A 12,213-nucleotide genomic window follows, 5' to 3' on the forward strand; every position below is an offset into this window, starting at 1 on the left:
TTCCTTCTTATTTCCACTTACTTGGACACTGAAGAATCAACTATAAATATTATTTGGATACTCATAAACCAATTTTATTTTGTTTTCTATATTTACTTTAAGGCTCTCAAAATATTATAGAAAAGTTAAGTCCTAACCAAGTCGACAGACTATAAAGGTGACACCACAAGGTTGCCAAAATTGTTATTAACAGCAACATTGGTTCTAGATTTAGATTTCATTGTTTTATTGTGTTATAAGTCAGTGTATAAAATAATTCAATTTTATCTTCATTGTCATTTTGATGATTCGTTTTTATGGCCTCCATTATTACCTGCGAAACTAAAGAAAAAATCGAATTGGGCAACCCAGGATCCATCGCACAGTCCATCCTGGCATTTGCTTCCATCCTGGTCTCTCCGAAGTGCCCGGACTAAAAACAGGAAGTAAGTAACAAAATCAAACCTAAAAATTCAGTTTCTGTTTGGGGATGGAGGTGCTAAAGGGGCTGCGCCGGGTGAACGAGATGCATAATAAGCACTTTACAGAATAACGACCTTATTTATCGTTATATTGCAAAGACGCCATAAGCCTTCCCCCGCTGAACTAACATGGCGTCTAAGACTTTTCGTCTTCTTTCATTTAGCTGGCCAGTAAGCTGCCCTGTATGCTAGCAAAATGCTAGGCTAGCCCACTACACTGTTATAGCCAGTAACAATAATATATGTGGCGGTGTTCCAACATTTTCTGTTTGGTTGCCTCAAATATGACTTGGTAGCTTGTATTGAAATAGTAGCTTTAATTTAATGCGTGTTCCATTGTCATATCCATATATTTCTTTTATTAGCTTGGCCATCACATCAACACCTCAGATACCTTCCACGCCAGTCCTGATCCTTTCTAGCTCCACCGCTTCCTTTCCTACTCTGCACTTGTGTGACCTGGACGAAAATGTATCTGAATAATAAGCAATAAATATAATACACTCAGTTGAAATTGTGTCATTTACATACCACTATGGGTTAAATAATTAGGCGTCAACTTAGTCCCCAGGTGCAGCATGAGTAGGGAGGAGGAGGAGGAGGAGACAGTGACTCTAGGGACAGTCAACTCTGTTACACTCACCCAGGACAGTGATGGAAGCATCATACTGCACTGCCCATCAAATGGTGGGTCACACGCAATCACACACAGCACAAAATCCAAACGATTTGTTCTCAACAATATAATTGAAGGGGATATCAATCACATCTTTTCCCTGTCACCTTGTGTGTCTGTGGGTCGTGTGCTCATAGATGACGACTCAGAGCCTATCCAAAAGAGACTACGGCTAACCAATGACGACCAAGATGACACAGACTCACCCCAGCAGTTCTCCGTGGTCACGCTCCCAAGTTAGTCTCTCTTACTCCTCATCAAGGCTTCAGAACTAGATTAAATGCAGAACACACGTTCACAACTAAAACACAACTTATTCCTCAGACAAGTCATTCTGCTCCGAGTGTTGTCACTGCTGACATGTGATGTCGTACACAGTGTCCGAAAACGACGACAGCTTTGAGGTCACGATGACTGCTACGGCTGACGATGACCTCACAGAAGAAGGCGTGGCCCAAATTCAGGTACCTCTTCCAAATCTAACCTCTCCTCCGCCTGGTGCTGGTCTGTACTGGTCTTGGTTGAGAGGTCTGGACAAGTCAATAATGGTCTATATTGGTCTGTGCTGGTCTGGAATGATCTGGACTGATCTATACTTGTCTGTAATGGACTAGGGGTGTCAAATCCAGGTCCTCAGGGAACGCTGTCCTGTATGTTTTAGATGTTTCCCTGCTCCAACACACCTGATTCAAATCAATGGGTTATTATCAAGTTCTGTGGAAGCCTGATAACGGCCATTCATTTGAATCAGGTGTGCTGGATCAGGGAAACGTCTAAAACGTACAGGACAGCGGCCCCTGAGGACCAGGATTTGACACCCCTGGACTAGAGCAATCTGTGCTGGTCTGAAATTGTCTAAATTGGTTGGTAATGTTCTAGACTGGACTGGACTGTGCTGGTCTAGACTGGTTTTAAATGGTCTAGATTGGTCAGTGATGGTCTGTTATAGTCTGGGCTGGTCCACGTTGGTTGGTAATGTTCCGGACTGACAGTCTGTAAATGTCTGGACTGGTATGTGCTGGTATTGACTGGTCTGTAATAACTATCTCCATCTGATGTGTAGATTCTGCAGGATGAAGACCCCTTGTCTCCCGAGAAGAATGATTTTACCTCTCCTGTCAGCCAGGCCTGGTTTACCACCAAGGAAGACAAGGATACACTGGCCAACAAAGGTACACACACCTTCACAAACACACGTGCAGATGTCTCCCAAGCTGTGTCATGTGAGCCAAGGTGCCATGATGTGATTGGTTGTTTTACAGGTCACAAGTGGAAACAGGGCATGTGGTCAAAGGAGGAGATTGATCTTCTCATGAGCAACATCGAGCGCTATCTGAAGGTACTTCTGAAATGCTGAGAGCTGATATTTTCATTCCACACATAAACACATACACAGACGATAGCCCTGGTCCACCATATCAGTACTGTTTGAATCAGAGACCTATCTTTTTTTGTGCGTGTGTGTGTGTGGCAGGGCCGGGGTATGGAGGACCCCGCTGAGATCATATTTGAGATGTCGAAGGAGGAGAGGAAGGATTTCTACCGCAGTGTGGCCTGGGGACTCAACAGACCGCTGTTTGCTGTGTATCGTCGCGTACTCCGCATGTACGACAACCGCAACCACGTGGGCAAGTAAGGAAATAAGGCTCATCCACACAGATGCACACCATGATTGTCAACACGTTTGTGCTGTCGATGTGTATGTGTGATGGCTCCATTGTGTGCTCTTGATTCAAGGTACACCCCTGAAGAGATAGGCAAACTGAAAGAGTGAGTCGTTTTCCTTGTTCTCATCCTTCTTTTGAGTGTGAGATACATATTTTCTCACTTACACTTACAGCTGCTGCAGTGTGTAGTATGTGCGCTGATTAGTGTGTGTGTGTGTAGACTGAGGAAAAAGTTTGGGAACGACTGGGCCACCATAGGAGCAGCTCTGGGTCGCAGTGCGTCCTCCGTCAAAGACCGCTGCCGACTGATGAAGGACACCTGCAACACAGGTCACACACGCACATGCAAGCTATCTACTCATTCACATTTATTTTTCCAGCCTTATTGAAATAGCACTAGTAGCTTTATTGGTCTGCTGTAGTTCTTGTGATATTCAGGGTTCTGATGGTGTGAAAACGTGGATTTGTGTGTGACTTCGATTCTCTGAATGTGTGTGTGTGTGTGTGTGTAGGGAAGTGGAGCGAGGAGGAGGAGAGGCGCCTGGCCGAGGTGGTGTACGAGCTGGCGGGCGTGACGCCGGGTGTGGCGGTGACGGGGGGCGTGTCCTGGGCCTCGGTGGCAGAGCTGGTGCGCACGCGCTCAGAAAAGCAGTGCCGCTCCAAGTGGCTCAACTACCTCAACTGGAAACACAGCGGGGGGACTGAGTGGACGAAAGACGACGACCTCAGCTTAGTACGCAGGTGTGTGTGTGAGACAGGAGAGCCCGCCCTTTTTTTACTGTTACTGATACCCTACATGAATGTTCATAGAAGCTGTATCATTGAGGTGTTTAATGTCTCTGTGTGTGTGTGTGTGTGTTCATGTAGGATTGCGGATCTGGAAGTGGACGATGAGAACGAGCTGAACTGGGAGGAGCTGTCCGGTGGGTGGAGCAGTGTCCGCTCTCCGCAGTGGCTCCGGTCCAAGTGGTGGAGCATCAAACGACAAGTGGCCAATCACAAAGAGCTTCCCATAAATGGTAAAAAAACAAAACATACACAAAAAACGGGCTCATCCATCCCCTTGCATCCTCATACACTTCCTGCTTATCACCTTCCCTCATGCTGTGGTTCACGACCCTGGTCCTCAGGGCACCCCTGTCCTGCATGTTTTAGATGTTTCCCTGCTCCAACACACCTGATTCAAATGAATGGGTCGTTATCCAGCTCTGCAGAAGCCTGCTTATGACCATTCATTTGAGGGAAACATCTAAAACATGCAGGACAGGGGTGCCCTGAGGACCAGGGTTGGGAACCACTGCCTTAAGGTATCAACAAGCATTAAAGATGGAAGTGTGTGTGCTTGTAGTATTGTTGAAGGGTCTACAGGAAGTGATGGAGTCTCAGGCGTCTGGAACCGGGACAGCTACCACCACCCCATCCCTTCAGATCCGTGTCACCCGATTGGAGGAGAGCAGTAACTCCGCCCAGAGTCCTGTCACAGCTCTACAGATACCTGTCCAGATCCCCTTGCAGATCACACACCTCTGTGAGTGTGCAACACATTGTGTGTGTGTTTGTGTGTGTGTGTGTGTTTCACTAACTCTGATTTCTCACAGCCACAGACAGTTCCACTGTTGCCAGTGATACAGAGACGATAACACTCAATACTGGGGCATTGCAGACCTTCGAGATCCTACCTGTGAGTGATACATATACAGACTCACTCACACACATACATAATCTTCACTTTTGATCTAAATATGTAAATATTTATCTGGTGTTCCTCAGTCATTCCACCTTCAGCCAACTGGGACTCCAGGGACATACTACCTTCAGACAGCAGCCAATCAGGGACTGCCTCTCAGCCTGTCGACCAATCCCACGGTTACTCTGACAGCCAGCTCCTCCCCCTCGTCACCAGAACACATCATTTTACAAACCCTCTCGGTTAGTGTTTAGTATTGGACACAGAAACTGGCTTTAATATGCATAGGCATGTATTCATCTTACGTTATTGGTGTGTATGCTTATTTGTCTACTTACTTGCTAGGCGGACGGTTTGTGCCCAAGTGACGGCGTCATCATCCAGACAGTCACCTCTGAGAATGCCTCCTCAGAGCCGCTCAGCCAAGCAGAGCTGGTTGTGGAGACAGAGAGGCGGGGTGAGGATGAGCAGCTGGCAGACAACCTCTTGGTAGACTCTTCTGGAAATGAACCTGCTGACCCCCAGGAGCCAATAGCAGACGGCCTCACAGAAAAGGTACTCGTCCCTATTCCCTTCACCCACACACACACGTTGCAAATCCAAGGTTGTATTGTGGATAAAAAATTGCGTGTGTGTGTGTGGTAGGCACTGGGTTCACCCACAGTCGAGGAGCAAGTGGTGGATGCTGGAATTACAGAGAGCACAGTGCTGATTGTTTCTCCAGCGAATATTAGCAGCACACTGACAGGTACAAACTTACTCTTTCAGTTTCTCCCTCCCTCTCTCTCTCACGCATGCGCTGACTGTGTTCTTCTCTCCGTTGTAGATCCGATCCTGGAGAGCCAGGAGGGTTCTGATTGAAGGGTGAGTGGGACTAACGAGATCCCATCACTAGAACCCAGGACAGTGGGGACCACGGTTCTTGCCAGTGCTTTTTGATTTTCATTGGTTGAGCTTGATGTACAAATCCACAGCTCAATAAAGCTGCCGGCATTTCAATCAGTTCCTGTCTGCGTCCATAGGGGCCTTATGAGACGTGGTCAGGTGGGATGACCTCATCGCAGACACACAGGAAGTTGACCTGGACGCTCACGGTGCTAATCTCTTGCACTTTGGTCTCTGTCTGAAAGGAAGCGAGTTTAAGAGATGTTGACTACCACAGTAGTGGTCCATTCTTCCTCAGCCAACTCTCCATTTCATCCACACGAGTCACTAAACTGTTATTAGACACTATTTAGTCCAAATGTACTAAAGGCACAAGATGCGTCAATCCCTGCCGATAAATATCATCGCGTGGTTTAGGAAAAGCTCAAATGTTCCAAGGGATTGGTTGAGTGTGAATGTTCATCCTCATCTGGCTCTGTGTAACACAACAAAGTTCTACTCACATGAATGTATTTTTGTCAAACACGTTCTTTACAAATGTATCTACTTAAACAGGATCTGTCTTTTTCACCCTCTGTATTCGTAGGACCATGCCCATCATTACAATCCTAATATATGTAAATATTTAAGAGCCTTAATTATTTGCCATATCTTTTTTTTCCCATGCTTTTTTGTGTTTATTTATTGTGTAATAAATTCTGAAAGATTTTTGCTCACTTTCATGACTCATCACTTGAAGGAAGCACAATTTTTTAACAAGTGGTAAGAAAGTGAGTGGTGTGAACAGGGGCGGTCTTTCTTACAGACGGTATAGGCGGTCGCCTAGGGCGCCACTCGAGGCGCAAAAAGGGCCGGGGCCGGCCCTGAGTGTGAAAGAAGTAACAGCCTAATAACTTCCCTAATTAGTAATGAGAAGATACTTTAGCTAGGATTCGTATCAGATACTCACAACAAATAAATATTTGAGAAAGAGGTTGCTGGGGTATTTTGGGTAGACCTCCAGGAGGGAAACTTTTCATATATGAAGGTATGGAAAACACCATGTCCAGATACTTGAGGGTTAGAAATTGGAAATATTATTGTATATTGGGTATTGTATAGACATGAACAGGATTAGAACACAGAGGTAGATACATAAACCTGTCTTGTTTATATAATTACACTTTTTTTGTGCAAATGAATCTTTGCCACATAATATCCATTTACAATTTACCCTCACCATACTCCACATTCTTGATGATTACAGGACTTAAGGAGCCAGAGTCCAGCCAGGGTACATGATTGTTTATTACATAACATATTACATAAAAAAGCAACAAATGGCTTCAACAATCCTAAGGTCATTACCATGTGCAGACACCACAGGTCACGAGTCACCCATTGCATAAAAAACATCTCCTTTATTGCTCTAACTGGCTCAACTCTGCTGTCAGCTTGGCATAAATGACTGGTACTTCATCTGAAGTGCTGTAGTTGGCCTATGTGCGTGTGCATGACCGTGTAGACTTACTATATTCACATAATACAAGGTTAGGTTCAACCTTAGTGCAATAATTGGCATTGACATTTTTTTATATTCATGATTTGGATTTAGTCACCTGAAAATAATTTCCTCGGAATTGACAAAATCTGGAAATGGAATTTAACCCAACCTTGATGTTGGCTTCGTTGACAGAAAGAGACAGTGATCAGCGAAGTAATGCTGCATATAGTTACCACAGATTCCGGTTGCTTCTTTGTTTCTGCAGCTGTGTGTGTGACTGAATGTGAGTGGCTACAGTGTGGGAGGTGAGAAGGGAGGAAGCTGCAGGTCCATCCTTCATCTTCTCCTTGCCCTTCCACCTATTCCTCCCCCCAGACCAGGGGTGAGTCAGCTCAGTGTTCCTCGTGTTCACACGACTGCTTGGTAAGCCTGTACCGCACTACATACTTCCGTGTGTGTGTGTGTGCGCGCAAGTGTGGGACGACCGTGCCCGCAAACTCCATTTTGGTATGGTAAGACGGCTTGGTACAGCCAAGTCCACTCAGTCAAGTGTCAGTGTCGAGTCTCTCTCTTTTGGTCTTGTGGGTGCGTCAAGTGGCTAAGGCATCATCTCCAACACACGGCTCCTTACGTCATCCCTACGTCGTGGAAGTAGAGGTTGGCACAGAGACACAGCAGCACGATGGACGCCAGCATGTAGTAGATCAGGTTCCGGAACTTGGGCTCCAGGTCCCCTTGTCGGTACCAGAATATCTGGGTGAGGGATAGAGGATTTTTTTATGGTTTGTGAGTTTGAAGACTCAAATGAAATGTTTGGTGAATATTTGTGTGTGTAAGTGTGTGTGTATGGGGGGGTAACTCACCAGCACCATGGCGGAGCCGCAGGCCAGCAGGATACACACGGCAAAGAAAACATTGAGGCCCCGTGGAGGCAGCGAGGGGAACACAAACGAACTGATCACCGTCACCTGGGCAACAGTCGGGTAAAAGTGTCATTAGCACTGGAGGCATGCCGCCGCAACACGACCTTGAGTCTTGACATTTACGGCGTTTGGAATACTTACTAAAACGACCAGCGACGTGAGCACTCCCACCACTAGGTTGATGATTCTATCCTGTAATGAGAATGAGGAAATGATCTTAGAGCCCACATGATGTCGCCCATGTCTGTCTCATAGACAAACACGCGGTCTAGGCTTACCCGGGCTGACGTTTCTCCAAACAGAGGTCGGTTGTCCAGGCCGCTGGTGCCATATGTGCGTGTGGTGAAGTCATCCATGGCCTTGTGGGGGAAAGTGCAGTTTTTAGCAGTGCCACCTCATGGACATAGAGAGGAACTGCATGATAGCCAACACCTCCACAGAGGGTAGGGTCTTTTACACGAGAAGAGACATTGTCAACCAACCCCAAACCACGGTCCTGACCTGCAAAATATGAGAGAAACATTTCAAAACATTGTTCTCATATCCTAAAAGTCCCTCCACGCTGATAATATTCATGCTATATTTGTGTAAGCAGCCTAACAATACAATGTATAGATACATATCCTAAACCTGCCTCTGGCTTTGGGGTCCATGACCGTCATGGAGGAGGTGAGAGGTGGTGGGGGGGTGGGAGGTGAAGGGTAGGGCGGGGCGGGGAAGAGTGAATTGGGATACTTCAGAGGAGCAGAGGTCATGGTAGTTGGGCAGCCCCCATCTAACATCTCTACTTTAGTCAAAAGTTTCATATATCCTCCCTGGAAAGGAGAAATATCTGTTATCATTGAAAATAAACTTGTCTGCCACTGAACTCGAATCATCAGCAATAAGGAAATGAAGCAAAGGGAACAGAGATATTCTTGTCCATGGCCCTGTTGCTTGTTTCCTCTTGTGACAGCTGCAATTTAGGTCATAAGCACACAGCTTGATCCAGCTTTCTCAGCAAAACCTCACAAACGAAACAAGGGCTCTATTATAGTACTTACTGACCTAAAGCAACATTCCATTGTGGCCTTGTGATTCAGTAGGCTTATGCTACTTAAGACAGTTAATAGGGCACACCATCAAATACCTGATACTTGACGATCAATTGTGTTTATAGGTGCTGTCTCAACACAGTACTACTGTCGAGTGTATAGACAGTACTAATCACAAAAAGATGTCAACTCGCAAGCTATACCACTAGAGCTAACTTGATATTCTGCTACACAACCTACACCAATAGTAACCTTTTTTTATTAGTTTGCTAGCTAACTACGTGCTGATGTGATGAAGCTGTCAGAAAATAAGAGAAAGTTGGCTAGTAGAACCTGGTGAGTATTTGTTAGCTGGTGCTAGCTATATTGTCATAAATGATAAGCTATAGCTAGGCTACCTATCTTGGTAGTGCCATTTCAATCAACTAGTAACACAGCTACCTCATAAAGGCAACCCATACTTGTCAAGGAGACAACACATCGTTGCTCGTTGGGAAGATACTTAGATTGGATATTATAGCCACTTTGTTGCGGTCTCTTGGCTAGTGACAGTGACAATGTGATTGGTAGAGTTAGCCCAACCAACACTGTCCCACACTGCACTTCGTTCTGTGTGCTATTAGCTCTAATGGCTAAAGCGTTATCAGCTTGCAAGCTAACACGTAGCTAGGCTAGCTAACCAAAGTAAACAAACGAGTTTTCAAGTAATATAACACTGGATAACATCATTTAATTGAACTATGTACATACATATATGACTAAAATAGTCGCTTCCTATCTTCTTTAGTAGCCTAATAAGGCTAGAGCTAGCTAGGATATTGACAGCTACTAGGACAACTAGCACGTTCTAGCAAGTGTCTATAACTGGACAGTTAGAGCTACAGTCGTACACCGAAGTCCTAAACAACAACTTTTTTACTGGGTACTAGTAAACTTCAAGGAAATGTGTTGTTTGAACTGACTCACCTGTCAGAACATAACGAGCAAAGCCGTATCAGATTGATGCATGAATTATGGTGTTCTTTTACACGTTTTGGAACATTCCAATATAGTACAATGTAGCATTCAGGATGTTGCAGCTTCTGGTTCGTCGTTGTGGTTGGACTAATGTGCAGGTAATCAGGTAGCTAGGCTAGCTAGCATTTAAAGGTAATGAACAGGCTCCGCTGTGTGATTATTATTTAGCCGACATAAAGAATACTGCTAGATGAGAAAATCACCCCAAGTAAAACGATGCTATTTTTGTCCCGTTTGTCATAAAAAGTTTACAGTTGTCACACAGCAACGTTTACAGAGAGCTTTAGCTAAAGCGTTCGCTTTAGTAACCTTAGTATGTTTATGAATCCATGTCTAGCTGTCCATAAAACAGATTCTGTCACTATAACCTCAATAATGTCCAAAAGTGAAATGAAAGCTGTTTTGTTTTGGTTTACCTGCTGCTTAAATCCATTCTATTGCGCATCTGAAACCATTACACGTCTCATGAAAGGGGACAGCAATCCAAAAGCACTTATTGCAAATGATTATATACATAACATATTGTATGATAGAACAAACATGAATGGCATCCAATCATCTGCTCTGAAAGGCTCAATTTGAGAGCCTGCGGGGTCACACTTTCTGTAATCCCACCCCTCATGCTGCCATCACATGATGGGAGCGTTCCAGTTTATAATCTCCACATTTCAGTAGGCTACTTTATTTTGATTCACAGCAAAACATTGTATATGTGATCTGTAAATATCTGTAAAGATCACATGGTAGCAGACTTTTCTGAAAATCACGACTGTATAAACACACGTGATTACTTGTATACTTCACACACTTAGACATCTTCAGCTCAACATAATTTATTCAGTGAACTGAGCTATACAGTTGCAACTACTTGGGCAACTGGCCACAGTCTTATTCACAATTTGAATTTTGAATTTGAAAAAAAAAGAGAAAAGATTATTGGACACTTGTGACCTAATATGCATAGACCTTCACTTTATGGACTTCTCTGTCTTCACATTCCCTTTTTCTGTTGTAATAATAAAATGTGTTGTCCCGGCGCTGTAGCTTTTTCACAAAGCCAGTCTCAGGCCACCTGTCAATCTAAGTCACAGAGACAAAAACAGAATGAACATACTCCTATTGTAATGCATTCAACTGCCACTGATCCTTTTTATCTGCTGATGATGAAGTTGTTTACCAGATCAACTTGCTTTACTTGTTTGTATTCCAGTTCATCTCTGTATCCAGCTTGCTGGAATCTGTACAAGTTTTCCACCTCGTCTGTCCATTGTTTGGCCCTGCTAATGGACTTTGGTGTAGAATTGCCATCTAGATATGCGGTAAAAGACATTATGCTGCATAAAAGGTGTCCACAGATGACCTAATAAGGGGAAATAGTAAGGTTTTTGTTTACTGCAACAATGTAAACATGTACAATTTCTCTCAGTTTTTAGGGATGTATCTTTCCATTTAATATTTATTTCAGTATTTTGTATTGTGCTGTAACAACTACCACAAACAGTTCAATTTCCCTTGATACCCATCAATAAACCAACTCTACTCAAAATGTATTGCTGAGCAGCAACCCTGGAAACACCTCCTATTAACATCTAAAGGTATTCTGGACTGTTGTGTGATTGATCTGGTATTTACCTTATCCCGCTGGGTAATTTGGATTTTGGTAGCTAGCTATGTGTAAGCAATATACTGCACTTTTGCAAAGCTGCTTGGCAGCTCAATCAGACAGTCCTACAGCAGTGTAAATTAGACGGCTACAGTACAGTGGCTAGGCTAGGCTAGGCTAGCTCATCAGTTCAGGCTGGCTGGCTGGCTGTGGAAAACTTCTCAACTTATTTTGATAGCCGGGGAGCTGATTATTAAATTTATGAACATTTGCACAAAGCACTACAAATGCCAAACAATTTGCTACATATAATAAGTCTACTCTTGATGCTAAATACTCCCTAATGTAACTTACAGCTGTATCGGACACTGCTTCTCCAAGCTAACAAGTGTTGTTGTTGAAGAGGTCGGTCGCTTCTCTAGTGTTGCCTGGCAACCCAGGGACATTTTTATTTTACCCCAAAGGTGCTCAATGTCTCACTGCTCACTGCACCCAACACAAAAAAATATATTTATTAAAATTATCAAACATAAGATGGGATGGAAAGCCTATTTATCAGGTTTACACTTAAAAAGAGCAAATAAATAAGAATGGACCATGATAAAAAAGAAAAGAATAGGCACGGTTACCCTCCTAGTCTGTGATGGCGATAGTGAGTCATGTTACTGGGGATTAAGGAAGAAGAAAGAGCGGCTGTTCGTGTTGTATTTCAGTGTACGATGCCAAACCATCCAGCTGTGTCCTGGATGGAGAACGTATCCACAGACTAAGTACTTT

At 44.1% G+C, this 12,213-nt stretch overlaps 3 protein-coding genes across 5 annotated transcripts; 1 reads left to right on the forward strand and 2 right to left on the reverse strand.

Annotated features, from left to right (window-relative positions):
• The first annotated feature begins 176 nt into the window (after nucleotides 1-176).
• dmtf1 (cyclin D binding myb-like transcription factor 1) lies at nucleotides 177-6,092 on the forward strand. The gene is made up of 17 exons (XM_062483364.1): nucleotides 177-425; nucleotides 1,026-1,148; nucleotides 1,275-1,373; nucleotides 1,516-1,601; nucleotides 2,201-2,309; nucleotides 2,400-2,476; nucleotides 2,612-2,769; nucleotides 2,875-2,907; nucleotides 3,025-3,134; nucleotides 3,317-3,545; nucleotides 3,672-3,823; nucleotides 4,153-4,332; nucleotides 4,403-4,485; nucleotides 4,575-4,733; nucleotides 4,837-5,046; nucleotides 5,137-5,239; nucleotides 5,318-6,092. Exons 2-17 carry the CDS (start codon nucleotides 1,040-1,042, stop codon nucleotides 5,350-5,352), a joined length of 1,932 nt encoding a protein of 643 aa, XP_062339348.1. The 5' UTR covers nucleotides 177-425; nucleotides 1,026-1,039; the 3' UTR covers nucleotides 5,353-6,092.
• A 553-nt stretch (nucleotides 6,093-6,645) lies between these two features.
• tmem243b (transmembrane protein 243, mitochondrial b) lies at nucleotides 6,646-10,384 on the reverse strand. Of its 3 annotated transcripts, none has more exons than XM_062482618.1 (5): nucleotides 10,250-10,384; nucleotides 8,061-8,141; nucleotides 7,924-7,974; nucleotides 7,723-7,827; nucleotides 6,646-7,612 (listed from the first exon to the last, which is right to left on the reverse strand). In XM_062482618.1, exons 2-5 carry the CDS (start codon nucleotides 8,136-8,138, stop codon nucleotides 7,487-7,489), a joined length of 360 nt encoding a protein of 119 aa, XP_062338602.1. In that variant the 5' UTR covers nucleotides 8,139-8,141; nucleotides 10,250-10,384; the 3' UTR covers nucleotides 6,646-7,486. The 3 variants fall into 3 exon arrangements, with proteins under 3 accessions (XP_062338602.1, XP_062338603.1, XP_062338601.1); XM_062482619.1 differs by lacking the exon at nucleotides 10,250-10,384 and adding an exon at nucleotides 9,783-10,141; XM_062482617.1 differs by lacking the exon at nucleotides 10,250-10,384 and having other exon boundaries at nucleotides 8,061-8,201.
• A 139-nt stretch (nucleotides 10,385-10,523) lies between these two features.
• Nucleotides 10,524-12,195, reverse strand: meig1 (meiosis/spermiogenesis associated 1). The gene is made up of 4 exons (XM_062482620.1): nucleotides 12,066-12,195; nucleotides 11,791-11,922; nucleotides 11,011-11,193; nucleotides 10,524-10,913 (listed from the first exon to the last, which is right to left on the reverse strand). The coding sequence occupies exons 3-4, from the start codon at nucleotides 11,161-11,163 to the stop codon at nucleotides 10,785-10,787; spliced, it is 282 nt and encodes a 93-aa protein (XP_062338604.1). The 5' UTR covers nucleotides 11,164-11,193; nucleotides 11,791-11,922; nucleotides 12,066-12,195; the 3' UTR covers nucleotides 10,524-10,784.
• Nucleotides 12,196-12,213: the final 18 nt, after the last annotated feature.

Source organism: Osmerus eperlanus, chromosome 17 (assembly GCF_963692335.1).
Source record: "Osmerus eperlanus chromosome 17, fOsmEpe2.1, whole genome shotgun sequence".
NCBI classification, from domain to species: Eukaryota; Metazoa; Chordata; class Actinopteri; order Osmeriformes; family Osmeridae; genus Osmerus; species Osmerus eperlanus.

Coding starts and splice junctions, on each gene's coding strand:
- meig1 (XM_062482620.1), bottom strand. CDS start 11,163: ATGTCTTTTACCGCATATCTAGATGGCAATTCTACACCAAAGTCCATT. Junction 10,914..11,010: donor AAGTAAAGCAAGTTGATCTG/GTAAACAACTTC, acceptor TCTGTGACTTAG/ATTGACAGGTGGCCTGAGAC.
- tmem243b (XM_062482618.1), bottom strand. CDS start 8,138: ATGGATGACTTCACCACACGCACATATGGCACCAGCGGCCTGGACAAC. Junction 7,975..8,060: donor TTGGAGAAACGTCAGCCCGG/GTAAGCCTAGAC, acceptor TTCTCATTACAG/GATAGAATCATCAACCTAGT. Junction 7,828..7,923: donor TCACGTCGCTGGTCGTTTTA/GTAAGTATTCCA, acceptor ACTGTTGCCCAG/GTGACGGTGATCAGTTCGTT.
- dmtf1 (XM_062483364.1), top strand. CDS start 1,040: ATGAGTAGGGAGGAGGAGGAGGAGGAGACAGTGACTCTAGGGACAGTC. Junction 4,486..4,574: donor AGACCTTCGAGATCCTACCT/GTGAGTGATACA, acceptor GGTGTTCCTCAG/TCATTCCACCTTCAGCCAAC. Junction 4,734..4,836: donor TCATTTTACAAACCCTCTCG/GTTAGTGTTTAG, acceptor CTTACTTGCTAG/GCGGACGGTTTGTGCCCAAG.